Consider the following 16,058-nt stretch of genomic DNA (forward strand, 5'->3'; position numbering starts at 1 on the left):
CCATAATGTTATGATAAAAATTAAACGTTCATATATTTTAGATTCATTGCACACCAACTAAAATATTTCAGGTCTTTTATTGTTTTAATACAGATGATTTTGGCATACAGCTCATGAAAACCCAAAATTCCTATCTAAAAAAATTAGCATATCATGAAAAGGTTCTCTAAACGAGCTATTAACCTAATCATCTGAATCAACTAATTAACTCTAAACACCTGCAAAAGATTCCTGAGGCTTTAAAAACTCCAGGCCTGGTTCATTACTCAAAACCGCAATCATGGGTAAGACTGCGGACCTGACTGCTGTCCAGAAGGCCATCATTGACACCCTCAAGCGAGAGGGTTAGACACAGAAAGAAATTTCTGAATGAATAGGCTGTTCCCAGAGTGCTGTATCAAGGCACCTCAGTGGGAAGTCTGTGGGAAGGAAAAAGTGTTGCAAAAAACGCTGCACAACGAGAAGAGGTGACCGGACCCTGAGGAAGATTGTGGAGAAGGACCGATTCCAGACCTTGAGGGACCTGCGGAAGCAGTGGACTGAGTCTGGAGTAGAAACATCCAGAGCCACCGTGCACAGGCGTGTGCAGGAAATGGGCTACAGGTGCCGCATTCCCCAGGTCAAGCCACTTTGAACCAGAAACAGCGGCAGAAGCGCCTGACCTGGGCTACAGAGAAGCAGCACTGGACTGTTGCTCAAATTTTGCATGTCATTCGGAAATCAAGGTGCCAGAGTCTGGAGGAAGACTGGGGAGAAGGAAATGCCAAAATGCCTGAAGTCCAGTGTCAAGTACCCACAGTCAGTGATGGTCTGGGGTGCCATGTCAGCTGCTGGTGTTGGTCCACTGTGTTTTATCAAGGGCAGGGTCAATGCAGCTCGCTATCAGGAGATTTTGGAGCACTTCATGCTTCCATCTGCTGAAAAGCTTTATGGAGATGAAGATTTGTTTTTTTAGCTCGACCTGGCACCTGCTCACAGTGCCAAAACCACTGGTAAATGATTTACTGACCATGGTATTACTGTGCTCAATTGGCCTGCCAACTCTCCTGACCTGAACCCCATAGAGAATCTGTGGGATATTGTGAAGAGAAAGTTGAGAGACGCAAGACCCAACACTCTGGATGAGCTTAAGGCCGCTATCGAAGCATCCTGGGCCTCCATAACACCTCAGCAGTGCCACAGGCTGATCGCCTCCATGCCACGCCGCATTGAAGCAGTCATTTCTGCAAAAGGATTCCCGACCAAGTATTGAGAGCATAACTGAACATTATTATTTGAAGGTTGACTTTTTTTGTATTAAAAACACTTTTCTTTTATTGGTCGGATGAAATATGCAACATTTTTGAGATTTGGGGTTTTCATGAGCTGTATGCCAAAATCATCAGTATTAAAACAATAAAAAACCTGAAATATTTCAGTTGGTGTGCAATGAATCTAAAATATATGAACGTTTAATTTTCATCATTACATTATGGAAAATGATGAACTTTTATCACATAATATGCTATTTTTTTGAGAAGGACCTGTATACATTTTATATATATATATATATATATATATATATATATATATATATATATATATATATATATATATAAATTCATTTCTGTAGTTACATTTATAATTACACTGTTTACATTGTACTTATTCTTTGATTAGAACATAAAGGCACCTAATATAAAGTGGGGCCGAGGGGATTTTAAATCGCAGCTTTGGTGAAGAGACTTCTTTCATAAATATAAATTAATCAATAAACTGAACAGAGACTCAAAGACTGACCTTGTTTAGAGTGTAGAGGGTCATTTAGTTTCTTTAGGTGGACCAGAGAAAGCAGGTTCTTCAACTTGAGGACCAGTTTATGGACTAGAGCGACAGAGTTGTCATCTAAGAACATCCACAAGCCTTTACATCGACTGAAACCTACAATCAGAGAAGAGCCAGGTGAGGTTTATCTGAACACCCTAAACAAAAACAGTAAACCTCAGTGTTTAATAAGATTTGACCTACTCACAGAGCATTAACAGCTCCTTCTTGGCCAGTTCTGCTGAACTCTCAAGCCAGCAGTTAAAACTGGCCAAGCATTCACTAGAATCCACTTCACCTATATGAAACAACAAATCAAACAATTTGTCACATCATTTTGATCCTAATTGGACTAAGACACAGAATACACTGAAGTCCTACCTTCAATACAAAGGCCCCGTAAGCAGCCAATGAGGCCTTTGATATTGTTGTCTGTTAAAGCTTTATTCCACAAGACCTCTGTGTTTACCATCATCCTGTGCTTGCATAAAGTGTCCAAATGGAAATATTTAAGATGTCCACTACCCAATCTTGGTTTTAAAAGTTCAATCTTGGTAAAACCATAGTCATAGAAAAGAGCAAAAATATTAATTAAACAATAATTTGTGCTATTTTAAATAGTGCGTATTCAAATGCTAAATAGTCAGTATAAAAAGCTTGTGTATTTGAACAGATATTTATCTACACAGTAAGTGATAAACTCTCCATGCTTTGGTCAATACTGATAAACATTGTAGTAACCAGTACTCACCAGATAAAGCACTTTCATCCAGCATCCAATGGTCATATGAGTGTCCTGCGTTCAGTTCTGCTGACTAGTTTCAATGTGCTTTCCCCTGACTCAATCCCCTTTAGGCCTGAATAATCCTTTGGATTTCATTGGCTGTCAGTGCATGTGGTATTACATCAAATATGCATAAAACAGGAGTCGGCCATACAATACCCATTGTGTACAAAGCTAACAGCATCCCAGAGTCGGGAGTCCCATTTCTGAAAGAGAATTTATAAATTAATTTATTAACAATATATTCTAAGCCATAAAAAGACATCCTGTTCTTTTCGTTTGTTAATTCATTTGTTTATTTTACAATCATTTTTCTTCAGAGATAATGTATTTAAAATTAAACATTTATTTGTTTATTAATTCATTAGTCAATATTAGCAATATTATTTAGCTAATAATGTTTGTTTATTCATTTGTTTATTTTACAATAATTTTCTGTTTTTCTTCACAGCAATCCCCTTTCTTTATAATAAAATTCTTTTTTAATGAATTATTTATTCTTTTATTTATTTGTCAATATTAGCAATATTATTAAGTAATAATTTACATTCTTAGAAGAAAAAATATGAACTTGAATGACATCCCATTCTTAATTCGTAGGGTTTAATATGGAGTTGGTCCACCCTTTGGCCCATAACAGCTTCAACTCTTCTGGGCAGGTTTTCCACAAGGTTTAGGAGTGTGTTTATGGACATTTTTGACTATTCTTCTTAAAGTATTTGTGAGGTCAGGCACTGATGTTGGACGAGAATGCCTGGCTCACAGTCTCCGCTCTAAATCATCCCAAAGGTGTTCCATCAAGTTGAGGTGAAGACTGTGGAGACCAATCAAGTTCCTTCACACCAAACTCACTCATCCATGTCTCTATAGACCTTGCTTTGTGCACTGGTGCACAGTCATGTTGGAACAGGAAGGGGCCCTCCCAAAAATGTTCCCACAAAGTTGGGAGCATGGAATTGCCCAAAATGTCTTGGTATGCTGAAGCATTAAGAGTTCCAACCAAGCCCAATCCCTGAAAAACAACCCCCTCTCCACCAAACTTTACACTTGGCACAATGCAGTCAGGCAAGTACTTTTGGCAATATAGCACTATATTGCCAAAGGAATTGGGACACCAATCCTAATCTTCGAATATAACAATTAAACTACATGTAAGCATAGTTGGAGACTTTTAGTAGCTTAATAACTTGTTCTCATTCTTCGCTCTCTATAGGCTACGCACACACATTCCATTTAGTGAGATTTGTGCTGGTGCCAGAAGGTACTCTTCCAAATCCAACTGGGCTGATTACTGATTAGAAAGAATTACGAGAGAGGTCACAGCTGAGTCTGCAGCAGACACTAACACACATACACATTCGTTTTCATTTTTTATACAATACATTTAGATTATTAACCAAAAACTCCAAACATCTGATGGAGAGAAATCACTTGGAATAGGGCGGGATGTCATTGAGGGATGGAGAGAAATGGATGGGTGAGTAGTAAGCTGTTTATTACTACCCTTCTGCAGGGATCATCTCACTCACCACTCCTGGCCGAGGACAAGCCCTGTGCTTGTCCATCAGGTGAACTTATTTTGTTTCACTTGCTATTTTGAGCTTTCTATACTCAGCAATGGCAGGAATATTCTTAGCGTTTTAAAATTGATATATGGATGGAAATATTTGCATGTACTGTAAAAAAAATTATAAAAAAAACTTCAATTGGAAATTTTTCTAGTGACTGATCACATTAAAAAATTTCATTTGGCCGAATGTAAATTCTGTGAATTGATGCAATTTAATTCACAGAAATTCAATTCGGCCAACTGAAAAATGTAGAAGTGATCAGTCACTTGAAAATGTTCAATTGGAGACTTGAATTTTTTTTTACAGTGTGCTATGTGCTGTAGATAGCAATTATAGCACAAAAACATAACTTGAAAATATACTTCATGTGGTAAAATCTGAATTAATGTGGGTTTTATTTAATCCAAAATAATTATTATATGAATCAATCTCTATCCTTCTATTTTTTCTAGACTTATAAAATTATGCAATAACGCTCTTCTTGATATTTTCTCAGCTGTTGCTTAGCATGTTCTCTTCTTTTTTACCTCTCAGGCATACATTTGGAAATAATGGAAATGGAAATCATTTTAGCTTCACTACATCTCTAAAGGACCTCACATGGCATCTCAAGGAGTTTGACAAATCAAAACATAAATCGGCTTTGTTTTGCTTGATTCTTTTTACTCATATCCAGTTTCCTCATCATTTAAATGAATGAGCTGCATGAATACTGTTTTTCTGTAATACTGATTGAGGTTCAGGGTCTTTCATTGATTGACACTAAGTTAGCCTAAGAAGCATTAGTCCATTCATGTCATCTTGTAAGAACCTTGTACACCTCAATGCAATGACTTGCAACTAAAATTACCAATTTAGCTATTTGATTTTTGTACTCCATTGGACTTCCACAAAATCAATTATATAAAGTGTAGGGTTCTCTGAAATTTTGAAGCACATACTGTAAAATGGCTGTGCTGCCAGTTAGATTCACCAAAACCATGAGAGACAAACTGGCCCAGGTTTTGTGGGTGCTGAACTGGATTTCCATTATAACAGGAATCATCCTCTTTAGCTTGGGCATCTTTTTGAAAGTGGAAATCAACAAGCGGCAGGATCTAATGGTTGAGCGTCAGCTCCAATCCGTGCCAAACATGCTAATTGCCGTGGGACTTATAGCCTGTGCGATTAACTTTTTGGGAGGAAAGATCTGCTATGACTGTGTAGACACCAACAAGTTCTTACGCTGGAAGTTGGTGATGCTCCCGTACATCATTTGTACGTTTTTCTTCACTCTGAGCGTGCTCGTGGGTGCCTTGATGTGCTACAGCATGCTCGGACAGCTGGAGGAATCGCTAACGTTGGGGCTACGTGCCGCTATGCGTTACTACAAGGACACGGACACACCAGGCCGCTGCTTCTTGAAGCGCACAGTGGACCTGCTGCAGATCCAGTTTCAGTGCTGTGGGAACGAGGGCTACAGAGACTGGTTCCAGATCCAGTGGGTCAGCAACCGATACTTGGACATGTCTCAACGTGAAGTGGTAGAGTAAGTTGGGCCTGAAAAATATTTCATATTTAATTAGTTACTAAGTCGTTATTAAAGTGCCCCTTATTATGCTATTTTAAAGGTTCCTTATTTTTGGTTTGGAGGTCTCCTGCAATATGTTTGCATACATCCAAGGTCAAAAACACTTTCATTTTCTCAATCAATGCATTGCAGCATCACCTGTTTTCTCACAGTGTTCAATGAAGGATTCAGTCTTTCTAATCCCCTTCTTTCTGAGAGCATGCTCTGTTCTGATTGGTCAGATGGCCCAGTCTGTTGGGATTGGTCTACTCTGCTCTGATTGGACAGATGGCCCAGTCTGTTTTGATTGGTCTACTGGTTACAGAGTGTGGAAACTAAACGCCTATTACCATATCTGAATTTTAGCTCTGTATCTTCCTCAGCCCTTGATACACAGTGATACGAACAGAAACGATGGCGTCGGATTTACCATACCGATTTGCTTTTGCAGTGAAGAAAAACACAGTGCTTGATGGGTCAAAGGGGTTCAAAGTAGCGTTCGTGCACAGCCAATGAAAACCATAGACTGGCATTATGCAAATTTGTTTTGCAAGGAAGAGGACTGACGACTCATTTCAGGCAGTTCGAATTCGAATTCTTTATTTTGGCAAGACATTTACCCTTTTTAATCTTCGCAGACCTTTTACATTCACAAATGGCTATATTACACACTACATGAAAGGTAATATCCAAAAAATCATAATAGGGGCACAAAAATAATAAAATAAATTCAAAATGTCTTCTGATTTTGGTTAATAATATATCAGGCATTTATGATATGACCCCTGAGGACAAAGTTGTGTTGATATCAATGAATTATACATTTTGACAATTCCCTATTTATTCTTAGTCGTCTACGGAGCAACGTGGAGGGAAAATACCTAATGGACGGAGTTCCTTTCAGCTGCTGCAATGTCAATTCTCCTCGACCATGCATTCAGTACCAAATCACCAATAACTCCGCTCACTTTAATTACGACTACCAGACTGAGGAGCTCAACCTGTGGATGAGAGGATGTCGTCAGGCTCTGCTAGATTATTACACCAACATCATGCATTCCATCGGCCTCACTGTTCTGATCATCTGGCTCTTTGAGGTTTGTTGTGTCTATTATTTTGGCAATTCATTCAGTAACATTTGCAAAGTTGAAGCACGTCTTTTAATTTGAAAATATTAACTAATATTTCATTCTCTCACATCAGCCAAAATGTGCTCAAATGTCTCCACCTAGCAATTAGCCTTTTAATGGGTACTCTATTTATTACCATATCATAAAAGCTATACATTTGATTTATGATAATGATTAAATTAGTGGTAAATTAGTTCCTTAACCACTCAGCATACCTCTTATTAGAATATCTTATTTTAAAATGCAAAGCAATACCATTTTAATATATACATATAAAAAGAGCACACAGTACCAGAGAACTAAACTTAATATAATTAAGGTGTGGTCACATTAGTGAAATTTCCTGGGCAAAAAGGTCCATTGTCCATTTTCAAATGTAGATAAGCATGAAGCACTGCTCACACAAATGGCACTTAAAAAACCAACGCCCCAAATTCATCAAATCAATTGGAGTGCGAAATGTGCGTGCGAAAATTTTTCGCCCTAACAAAATTCCAATTAAGATTCCTCCTGCTATTGAAAAAAAAATTGGACCGCACCTTTAGAAAATGTTGGATTGTTCATTACATCAATCTTTTCATTTGATTTGCCAAGCACCGTTTCATAAGTGTTGACAATCCAAAAGCACTCGGAAGCTTGTGCTGTAAAATGTAGTCAAGCAGTTATTTTAATAAAATACAGTATCTGTTTATTAATTTCTACTGTTAACATTCTAATTAGGCTATTCATTAAGCATAACATGGTAATGCATAACATACCATGCTAATTATGCATTAAGAAAAATCAGAAAATAAACAAAAAAACGACAAGAATCGCTCGATTACTGTAATTGTTAAATTTACATTTTTACATAAGGTGTTTTCTAGCCTTACTTAAAGGGGTACTTCAGCGCTTTGATGATGAATCTGTATTTAAACTGGGTCATTTTTTTAAGAAAATTAATTTTTGCCTCAAAACTGAGAAAAGACAGAAAATTTAGTTTTGTCTCATGGGGATGAAAGACAACAATTCCCAGAATGCTTTGCCGCCCTGTGAGGCCACTCCCAAAGCCTCCGCTACTGGTTCATCGTGATGAACGACCTGAATGAGCTCTTGTGATGAGAGCTGAGGTAAACGCGTCCGCGTCTGCGCTTGTGGCATACATTCACAGCGCGTGTTCAGTCTGCCGCATTTTCAGTCCATGCCTTTCAGTGCAACTAACAGAGGCTGTTAGTTTAATGATTATGGAATCGTCGCTTTATTTGCATGAGTATCAGACCGATTTTCAGTTGCTAATCAATGTAAAGAACTGCTGGCGGAGATAAAATAATAGTAACCAAATTTGTTTTAGCGATTATACTAGGAAATCTACACTAATAAAACACAAGGGGCAACATAGGTTATTATTAAAACTAGGATAGGCAATGTTTTTCATAAACGCTTTTTGTTATGCTCATAGCATTTCTCTTCAAATCTTGATAGTAATCAATAAAAGAAGTGGTCTAAATAGTTATATATGTGTAAATATATTTTGTCACACGTTAGGTTCTCACTATTATTAACTAACTAGTTATATATGTGTAAATATATTTTGTCACACGTTAGGTTCTCACTATTATTAACTAACTAATAACTACAACTTTGCCTCAATAAACTCCTAATTACTGCTTATTAATAAGTTCAGGTATTGTGTAGGATTAAGAAATGTAGAATATGGTCATGCAGAATAAGGCATTAATATGTGCTTTATAAGTAAACAGCCAATATCCTACTAATATCCATGTGAATAAGCAACTAGTTCATATTGAGAATTGGATCTTAAACTAAAGTGATACCCTATATATTTTGTGAGGGAAATCTCTAGACCAAAATTTTTTGTCCAATAGGATGTCTTACCTGCCTATTGACCAATGCATTTCAATACCTCTGCGCACCTTGTTCACGCAGACATCACGCGTCATCAGCAGAGTTGAAGACAAGACTGAGTCAATGAGCACTGCAAACAAACAACAGCCACTTTTTACAATTCCTCCTCACCAAAACAAGAAGTTCATGCTGCGTTCATGACATTTCATAATTACCGTAATTAAGAGAGTGGCTGTGCAGCCAGTGGCCGTGTGCATTCATGCATTCAAACCAGCAGCTATTTGACCCTGTAGGCCAAGACTGGTTTCCCACTGAAGCTAAGCAGGGTTGAGCCTGGTCAGTATCTGGAGCGGAGACCAACTGGGAAAACTAGGTTGCTGCTGGTAGAGGTGTTAGTGGGGCCAGCAGGGGGCGCCTGTGGTCTGTGTGGGTCCTAACACCCCAGTATAGTGATGGGGACACTATACCATAACAAGCACCAACCTTCGGATAAGATGTTAAACCTGAGGTCCTGACTCTCTGTGGTTGTTAAAAATCCAAGTCCTTCGAAAAAGAGTACGAGTGTAACCCTGGCATCCCGGCCAAATTTGCCCATTGGCCTCTGTCCATCATGCCCTCTTAATCATCCCCTTATAATAATTGGCTTCATCACCTGGTCTCCTCCACCATAAGCTGGTGTGTGGTGGGCGTTCTGGCGCAATATTGCTGCCGTCACATCATCCAGGTGGATGCTACACATTGGTGGTGTTGAGGAGATCCCCCCTCCATGTAAAGAGCTTTGACTTCCTCGAAAAGTGCTATATAAATATAATAAATTATTATTATTATGTGTCTTGGATTAGGCATGGCTTTGGAGAGCGCTAAAGGAAGGAGGTGGGATCTTATGTTTTAAAAGCTAGCGCTTGCTATTGCACGCCTCTCTGAAATTGCCTACCCTAGCTTTAAAAATCTGCTCTGGTTCTGTGGCCTAATCCCATGCTGAGATTTATAATCACTTTATAATCTGCTCTATGCACCAGTCACTCCAATCCATATATCCTAAAGCAAATGACGCTTCATGTAGCACATCAAACAGTATGAATTATTCAATAGTTTCAACTTTTTTTAGGAGGAAAAAGTATCAGAACGCTATCAGTCAAAACGACCTCATCGATTCCTTCTCTGACAGCTCTCAGTTTTAACGGGTGTCCGTTACCTCCAAACGTCCCTGGAGAACGTGCTGCGACAGGGGGACCCCGAGTGCGAGTCCGACGGGTGGCTCCTGGAGAACGGCTTTGTGGAAACCGCTCGCACTAACTTCAACATCATCAAACACCTGGGCAAGTTCAATCAGATCAACGCAGCCAGCAATGGAGATCCAAACATTGACAGACCATCTACAGCACATTATGGTCCAGATAATGTCCCGCCAAAGCCTCTTCCCTCGAGCAGTTAACCCTCCAGAATGCTCCTTCTGGTGAGGGACATCCCATAAGCTACAGAGGACTGATGCTGTATGACTTAAAGATTATGAAGATGATGATTCGCTGAAAATTGAGATGGCATTGTAAAGCAAGAACAGAGTTATATCACAACATACTGAAGTTCTGTTGTAATTTAATAGGAAAGAACCTAAGGCAAAGCATCATGGGGCCTTCGAAGTCTTAAAACCTTTAAACTGCCTCTCATTAAGCATGCAACAGTTTAACTTGTTTGTGATTTAGAGAATCTCATATAAATAGTGATCATTAAAGAGCATCACTGGATTAGTTTAGGGCGAAACCACTGTTCACTGTAGGGTTTTAATTAGGAGTATTTCCATAAAGTGATAACTGTTTCAATATTTCCAAAACATCAAAAAGGTCAGCTTACCCACAAGCCATCATGAATTCTTGTTTCATGCCTTGGTCTCGTGCCTAAAGCCAGGTATTGTAATCACTGGTGAAAACATGATACAAACAGCCTCTCTTGTATAATTTAAGCACACCCATGCCTAAGATGATCATGAATATGGAGTGACAATAAATGCAACATGTACATTTAATTAAAACCTTTGTGCAGTTCATTGACTTGATTGTGCTAAAACTGTGCTTTAAGAATTATGTATATATAAAGAATACATTATAAATTCATTACATATTATTAAATATATACAGTATATTATCTTTTTGTGGCTCATGATACATTATTTTCAAGATTGTTTAATGAAAAGAACAGCATTTATTTCAAATAGTCTTTTGTAACAATGTAAAGGTCTTTGTTACTTTCAATCAATTGAATGCATCCTTTCTGAATTACTTTCTCAAAAAAGACCCAAACTTTTGAGTGGTAGTGCACAGAGTATTACCATTTAGGTTTTTACTTTAATTGAGCTGTGCTACTATGATTCTGAATGTATTTTTTTAGTAAATTGCATTGAAGGACTACAGATGAATTCCTAAATTAAACAAACAGGTACATTTGTGCCCACTTTATATTAGATGGCCTTAACTACTATGTACTTGTACTTACAGCAAAAATATAAGTACAATGTACTTATTGTGTTCATATTGTAATGCAAAACACTTTTGCTGATATTGAAGTGGATACGGATAAAGTTAGGAACAGTTGTGGTGGTATAGGTAAGTTTAAAGCGGGTCGCACACCGGACGCGCACATTATATACGCGCAAGCTCAGTTTTAAATCGACTTCTGACAGAAGAGCTGCATGATGGGTGTATGTTGTAGCACAGGGGGAAATCAGTATGTACATTGACTATTTGAGGGAAATATAATATACATTTTATAAAAGACCTTGAAATGGCGCTCTGTGGCGTGGCAGGATTTTGAATAAATTCCTGAGTCGCCGCGGACAGGCGCTGAATGCTGCCGCCGGTGTGTGTACACTCTTAGTACATAATGTGTTCGAATTTTAAAGACGTGGCGCGGGGCTGAGCTTCGCGTACAGAGTGCGACCCCCTTAAGGGTAGGGTTATGTGTAAGTGATGGGTCAACATTGTTAACTACAGAAATTAATTACAGATGTAATTATATACAACTAATATTTTAAATGTAAGTTCAATGTAAAAACATGTATGTACACAATAAGTGCATTGTATCAAATTATTAATTAAAATGTTAGTACATAGTAGTTAAGCCCCCCTAATATAAAGTGGGTCCATATAATTGTAAAACCTGAATAAATAAATAAGCCTAGACGTAGCAATGCTAAGAGTAAGCTATTTCATGCGAATGTTTGAGACTTTTGCTGCATTCGAAATCTATGGAAGTTTGTTTTCACCACATAATAAAAAGTAAAAAAAGGTAATTGTGACCTTTTTCTTAGAATTGCAAAATTTAAAGTCTGAATCGTGATTTAAACTCGCAAATTCTTTTCCCTCATAATTTGACTTTATAACTCGCAATTGCGACTTTACATCACACAATTCTGACTTTATATCTTGAAATTTCTAACTTTATAGCTCGCAATTCTGTTGTAAACATAATTGTGAGATAAAAAGTCGCAATTATCTTTTTAAAATGTTTTATTTTGTGGCGGAAACAAGCTTCCATAGAAAATCGCACTATATAGAAAGCGAAAAACCTCAGTAGTCATAAAACAGTAGGCGAAAAGTCCCTGGATGACCTACTTCTTCTGTTGAGATTCTGAAGTGTGCATACGATGGAGACTTTACCATCCCATGAGGCTACAGGAGAGGATTTATGAATGGTGGTGAAGAGACGTAACCGACACTGGTAGGTCACATGAGAAGGACAACGTGGCAGATGTAAAACGTCCAGATTATATTCATACTACACACATTCATGCTATATAGAACATACTTTTTTAGTGGTCGTAAAGTAGTTATTCAGATGCAGCCTTCCGATTCATTATGCGGAATGCAGAAAAATAAAATACAAAATAATATAACAGTTTGCAATATAAAGCAGAGTTAACAAAGTTTTCATAAAGTTAAAGTAACTGGAAGTGGATGAGACGGGAAGAGATCAGTCGCAATAGATGTGATAGTTTATCACTCAGTTTATTTCATGTAAATCCGAAGTTTAAAAGCATTTTACACCTTGAAACAAACGATGAGCGGAAAAAAAACTAAAAACAAAAAAACTCTGGACTTGGACTGACACTCAAGAAAAGCATTTTTTTTTTATTTACTACATATTGACAAGTGGAATATATTTGAATTTACCCAATAGGCATTGTTATATGTGATTATTGACCTTTTTTGTGTTTCTTCATTAATTCACAGCTGCATTCTTATAGTAAAATAGCATAATTATACATTATTGGTTTATATACATGTTCATGTGACATCCATAGCATGAGTGAACCTCATGAAACCTGTCAAGAATATGCCTGGGTCATAAATCAAAAGAATGTGCTTACATTAAATAATGCCTATTTTTAGGAACATTAAATAATTAGCATTTATATTATTTCTTTCCAATTTCACATAGCTGTAACAAATTTAATTTTTATTACTGTAAAAAAATGTGTATATTAACTGTAACTGTATATTATTAGAATTCATTTTCTAAATCTTATTCGTCATTTCATTTATATAGATTTTTTAATGCATTATAATAATTTTGAATGTAATGACAATAATGGGAATTAAAAATAAAACAAAAAATGTTAATGGCCTTGAACACAAGCGCCTTTATGCAAAATATGATTTATTTCGGGTTGGCATGTGACCCGGACATGTTTTTGTGAGATTTACCTGAGAGCATAAGTTGCAAAACAGCGTCTTGCTCAGAAACACTGAATATAATTATTTACTTTGAGGGCATCTTTGCATAATAAAGCAGTATAGAGATATATTCACAGGAGTACCGTTCTCACACAGATGAAAGAAAGAGCAAACAAGCGGCGGCAGGGTGAGAGGACTAGAATTCAGAGGTATAAAAGCGCATCTCGTAGTAACACAAGCCCCTCAATAAATCTTCACAGCCCGAAATCGAATGCAAAACACCACAACGAGCAATAAAGAAAAGGCTGCAGTGTTATAATGAGTGTAGATCCACAACCGAAGCGAAATAAATAGTAGCAGAGAAAGCAAATTCACTTCGTAAATATTTTTTATGGGCTACCCATAATGCACTGGCTGCTTAGGTGAAACACTAGGTAGTCAGGCTGATATCATGCGCAGGCTAACCGAATGTGGCATGTCTTGCTGTTTGCAGTATGCTCTTCCTCTGCCCACCTCGGAGCTCAAAGCATCTGCCACTCGAAGGGGAACATGACGTTGAGGACCTCCAGACTGCGGGCGATTTCCTCCAGGACGCAGTGCTGTTGCCACATATGAAGCAGCTTGCGGTAGCGCTCTGGACACAAATGGAGCGGGTTCCCACGCCTAGCAAAGTCCGAACAAATATGTATTAGCATTAGTGCTAATAAAGACTAAACAGTCAAAGCATGCTAAATGATATTGTATTTCTAAAGATGAGGGAAGAATTATATCAGAAACACAGATTAGCATTAGTGCTAATACAGAATAAACAGACAAAGCACATGCTAAATGATGATATTGTGTTTCTAAAGCTGAGGGAAGAATTATATCAGAAATACAGATTAGCCTAATTGCTAATAAAGAATAAAGAGACAAACCACATGCTAAATGATGATATTGTGTGTAAATTTGGGGAAGAATTATATCAAAAACACAGATTAGGATTAGTGCTAATACAGCATAAACAGACAGCGCACGTGCTAAACGATGATATTGTGTGTAAAGTGGGGAAGAATTATATCAGAAATACAGATTAGCATAAATGCTAATAAAGAATAGAGAGACAAAGCACATGCTGAATGATGATATTGTATTTCTAGAGCTGAGGGAGGAATATCAGCATAAGTGCCAATAAAGAGGCAAAGCACATGCTAAATGATATTGTATTTTTTAAAGCTAAGGGAAGAATTATATCAGAAACACAGATTAGCATTAGTGCTAACACAGAATAAACAGATAAAGCACATGCTAAATGGTGATATTGTGTTTCTAAAGCTGAGGGAAGATTTATGAAGTTATCATATTAGTTTTTTGTCAGTAGTTTTTGTTTGGGGTCAGTAAGATTTTTTTTATGACCGGTAAGCCATCTATAATGAACTTTCTATTATTCAAATAATCTAGAAAAAAAAATGTATTACAGTTTTCTCCAAATTATTAAAAATAAACTTTTTTCAATTTTGATAAATATTTATTGAGCAGAAAATATTAGATATTAACTGCATATTATCACATTTTGAACAATAGTGTACATTATTTTTGCATTAATAAATCAATATAGTACGAAACACAATATTTATCTACAAATATATTTTTACTGAAAAATGTGAATACTTCCATGGAAACTGTGAGTGATAAACAAATCACTGAACCAATTAGATTTAATGATACGAAGAATAGGCTCTCTGACATGAATCAGACATCCGAACTACTGCAAAGAGCCGGTATAAAAGTCTAATAATACATTTACAAAATATAGCTATATTAAATAATTACAATATTTTTCACAATGATAATTTTAAGCTATCAACAGAATAATTGAATGCATTTCTTATAAACTGTTTTTTGTATGTAAAAAAATAAATAAAACGTGTCCAATCCAAATGCTGGGTCATTTTAAAGTGTAGTGATGATAAAAAAAAGTATAAGACATATTCTAATGCTAATTATAATATTTCTGATCTGATTTTTTTCTGACTAAAATGCTAATAAAATATCTTAATATTGAATACATAAAAAAAGAAGACATATTAAAGAAAACATTGTGTGTGTCAGCTGCTCATTCTCAACAACTTTACCCAAGCTGAGGGTCGGTTTCTCCATAATCATCGAGGTAAGGTGCTGGATAGGGACTGCCCCGTGTCTTACTGGCCATCAGGACAATCTCACACTCTCTAACCCTGTTCAGAAAGACACAAACTAATATTAGAAATAGTTATTTGGATTTATTTACTTAAAGCTGCAGTCTGTAGGTTTTGCCTCTTTGTCACCATCTCTGTTTGAAACCTGCAATTGCAGTTATGTGTGGAATTATCATCTTTACGTGGGTTGTGCATCGGCACGGCTCCTCAGTGGGAAGTTTACTCGCAGAGAACTCTTTAGTTTCCGTACAGTCTAATCTTTTACTTTTGACTGCGGGTGAATCTCCAGTTGCCAGTGATATTTGTCGTTTGGACCTTTCTAGATTACAATCCACCATTAAAATGATAAATTGAATTATTCCATCTGCTGTGAGAAAAAGCTATAAATGATCCACCACCTGCAGCATCTTAATATGTGATACTACTACTTGCTGGACACCTTTACGTATACAGATGTGACGTAATGTATACGGCGCCATGCTCAAATCTCCCGTGAAAAACTACCAGTACCACTTAAATTACAAAAGCT

General features: G+C 37.0%; 2 protein-coding genes across 2 annotated transcripts in view; one reads left to right on the top strand and one right to left on the bottom strand.

Moving 5' to 3' along the window:
* Window positions 1–5,105: 5,105 nt before the first annotated feature.
* prph2la (peripherin 2-like a) lies at window positions 5,106–10,166 on the top strand. The gene is made up of 3 exons (XM_067454520.1): window positions 5,106–5,686; window positions 6,558–6,804; window positions 9,851–10,166. The coding sequence occupies exons 1-3, from the start codon at window positions 5,106–5,108 to the stop codon at window positions 10,115–10,117; spliced, it is 1,095 nt and encodes a 364-aa protein (XP_067310621.1). The 3' UTR covers window positions 10,118–10,166.
* Window positions 10,167–12,664: 2,498 nt separating this feature from the next.
* Window positions 12,665–16,058, bottom strand: part of ubr1 (ubiquitin protein ligase E3 component n-recognin 1) — a 38,763-nt gene continuing 35,369 nt past the window's right edge. The window contains exons 46-47 of the mRNA XM_067455112.1: window positions 15,467–15,568; window positions 12,665–14,015 (exon numbers count right to left, since the gene is read on the bottom strand). Coding sequence (XP_067311213.1) covers window positions 13,874–14,015; window positions 15,467–15,568 — 244 coding nt within the window. The 3' untranslated portion in view covers window positions 12,665–13,873. The remainder of the gene's footprint in view (window positions 14,016–15,466; window positions 15,569–16,058) is intronic.

The sequence above is a fragment of the Pseudorasbora parva genome, chromosome 10 (genome assembly GCF_024679245.1).
Source record: "Pseudorasbora parva isolate DD20220531a chromosome 10, ASM2467924v1, whole genome shotgun sequence".
Taxonomy (NCBI): Eukaryota; Metazoa; Chordata; class Actinopteri; order Cypriniformes; family Gobionidae; genus Pseudorasbora; species Pseudorasbora parva.

Excerpts from the sequence above, each read along its gene's own strand:
- prph2la (XM_067454520.1), top strand. The coding sequence starts at position 5,106 with ATGGCTGTGCTGCCAGTTAGATTCACCAAAACCATGAGAGACAAACTG. Across the intron at positions 5,687-6,557 it reads TCTCAACGTGAAGTGGTAGA|TCGTCTACGGAGCAACGTGG; the intron begins GTAAGTTGGGCC and ends ATTTATTCTTAG. Across the intron at positions 6,805-9,850 it reads TGATCATCTGGCTCTTTGAG|CTCTCAGTTTTAACGGGTGT; the intron begins GTTTGTTGTGTC and ends CTTCTCTGACAG.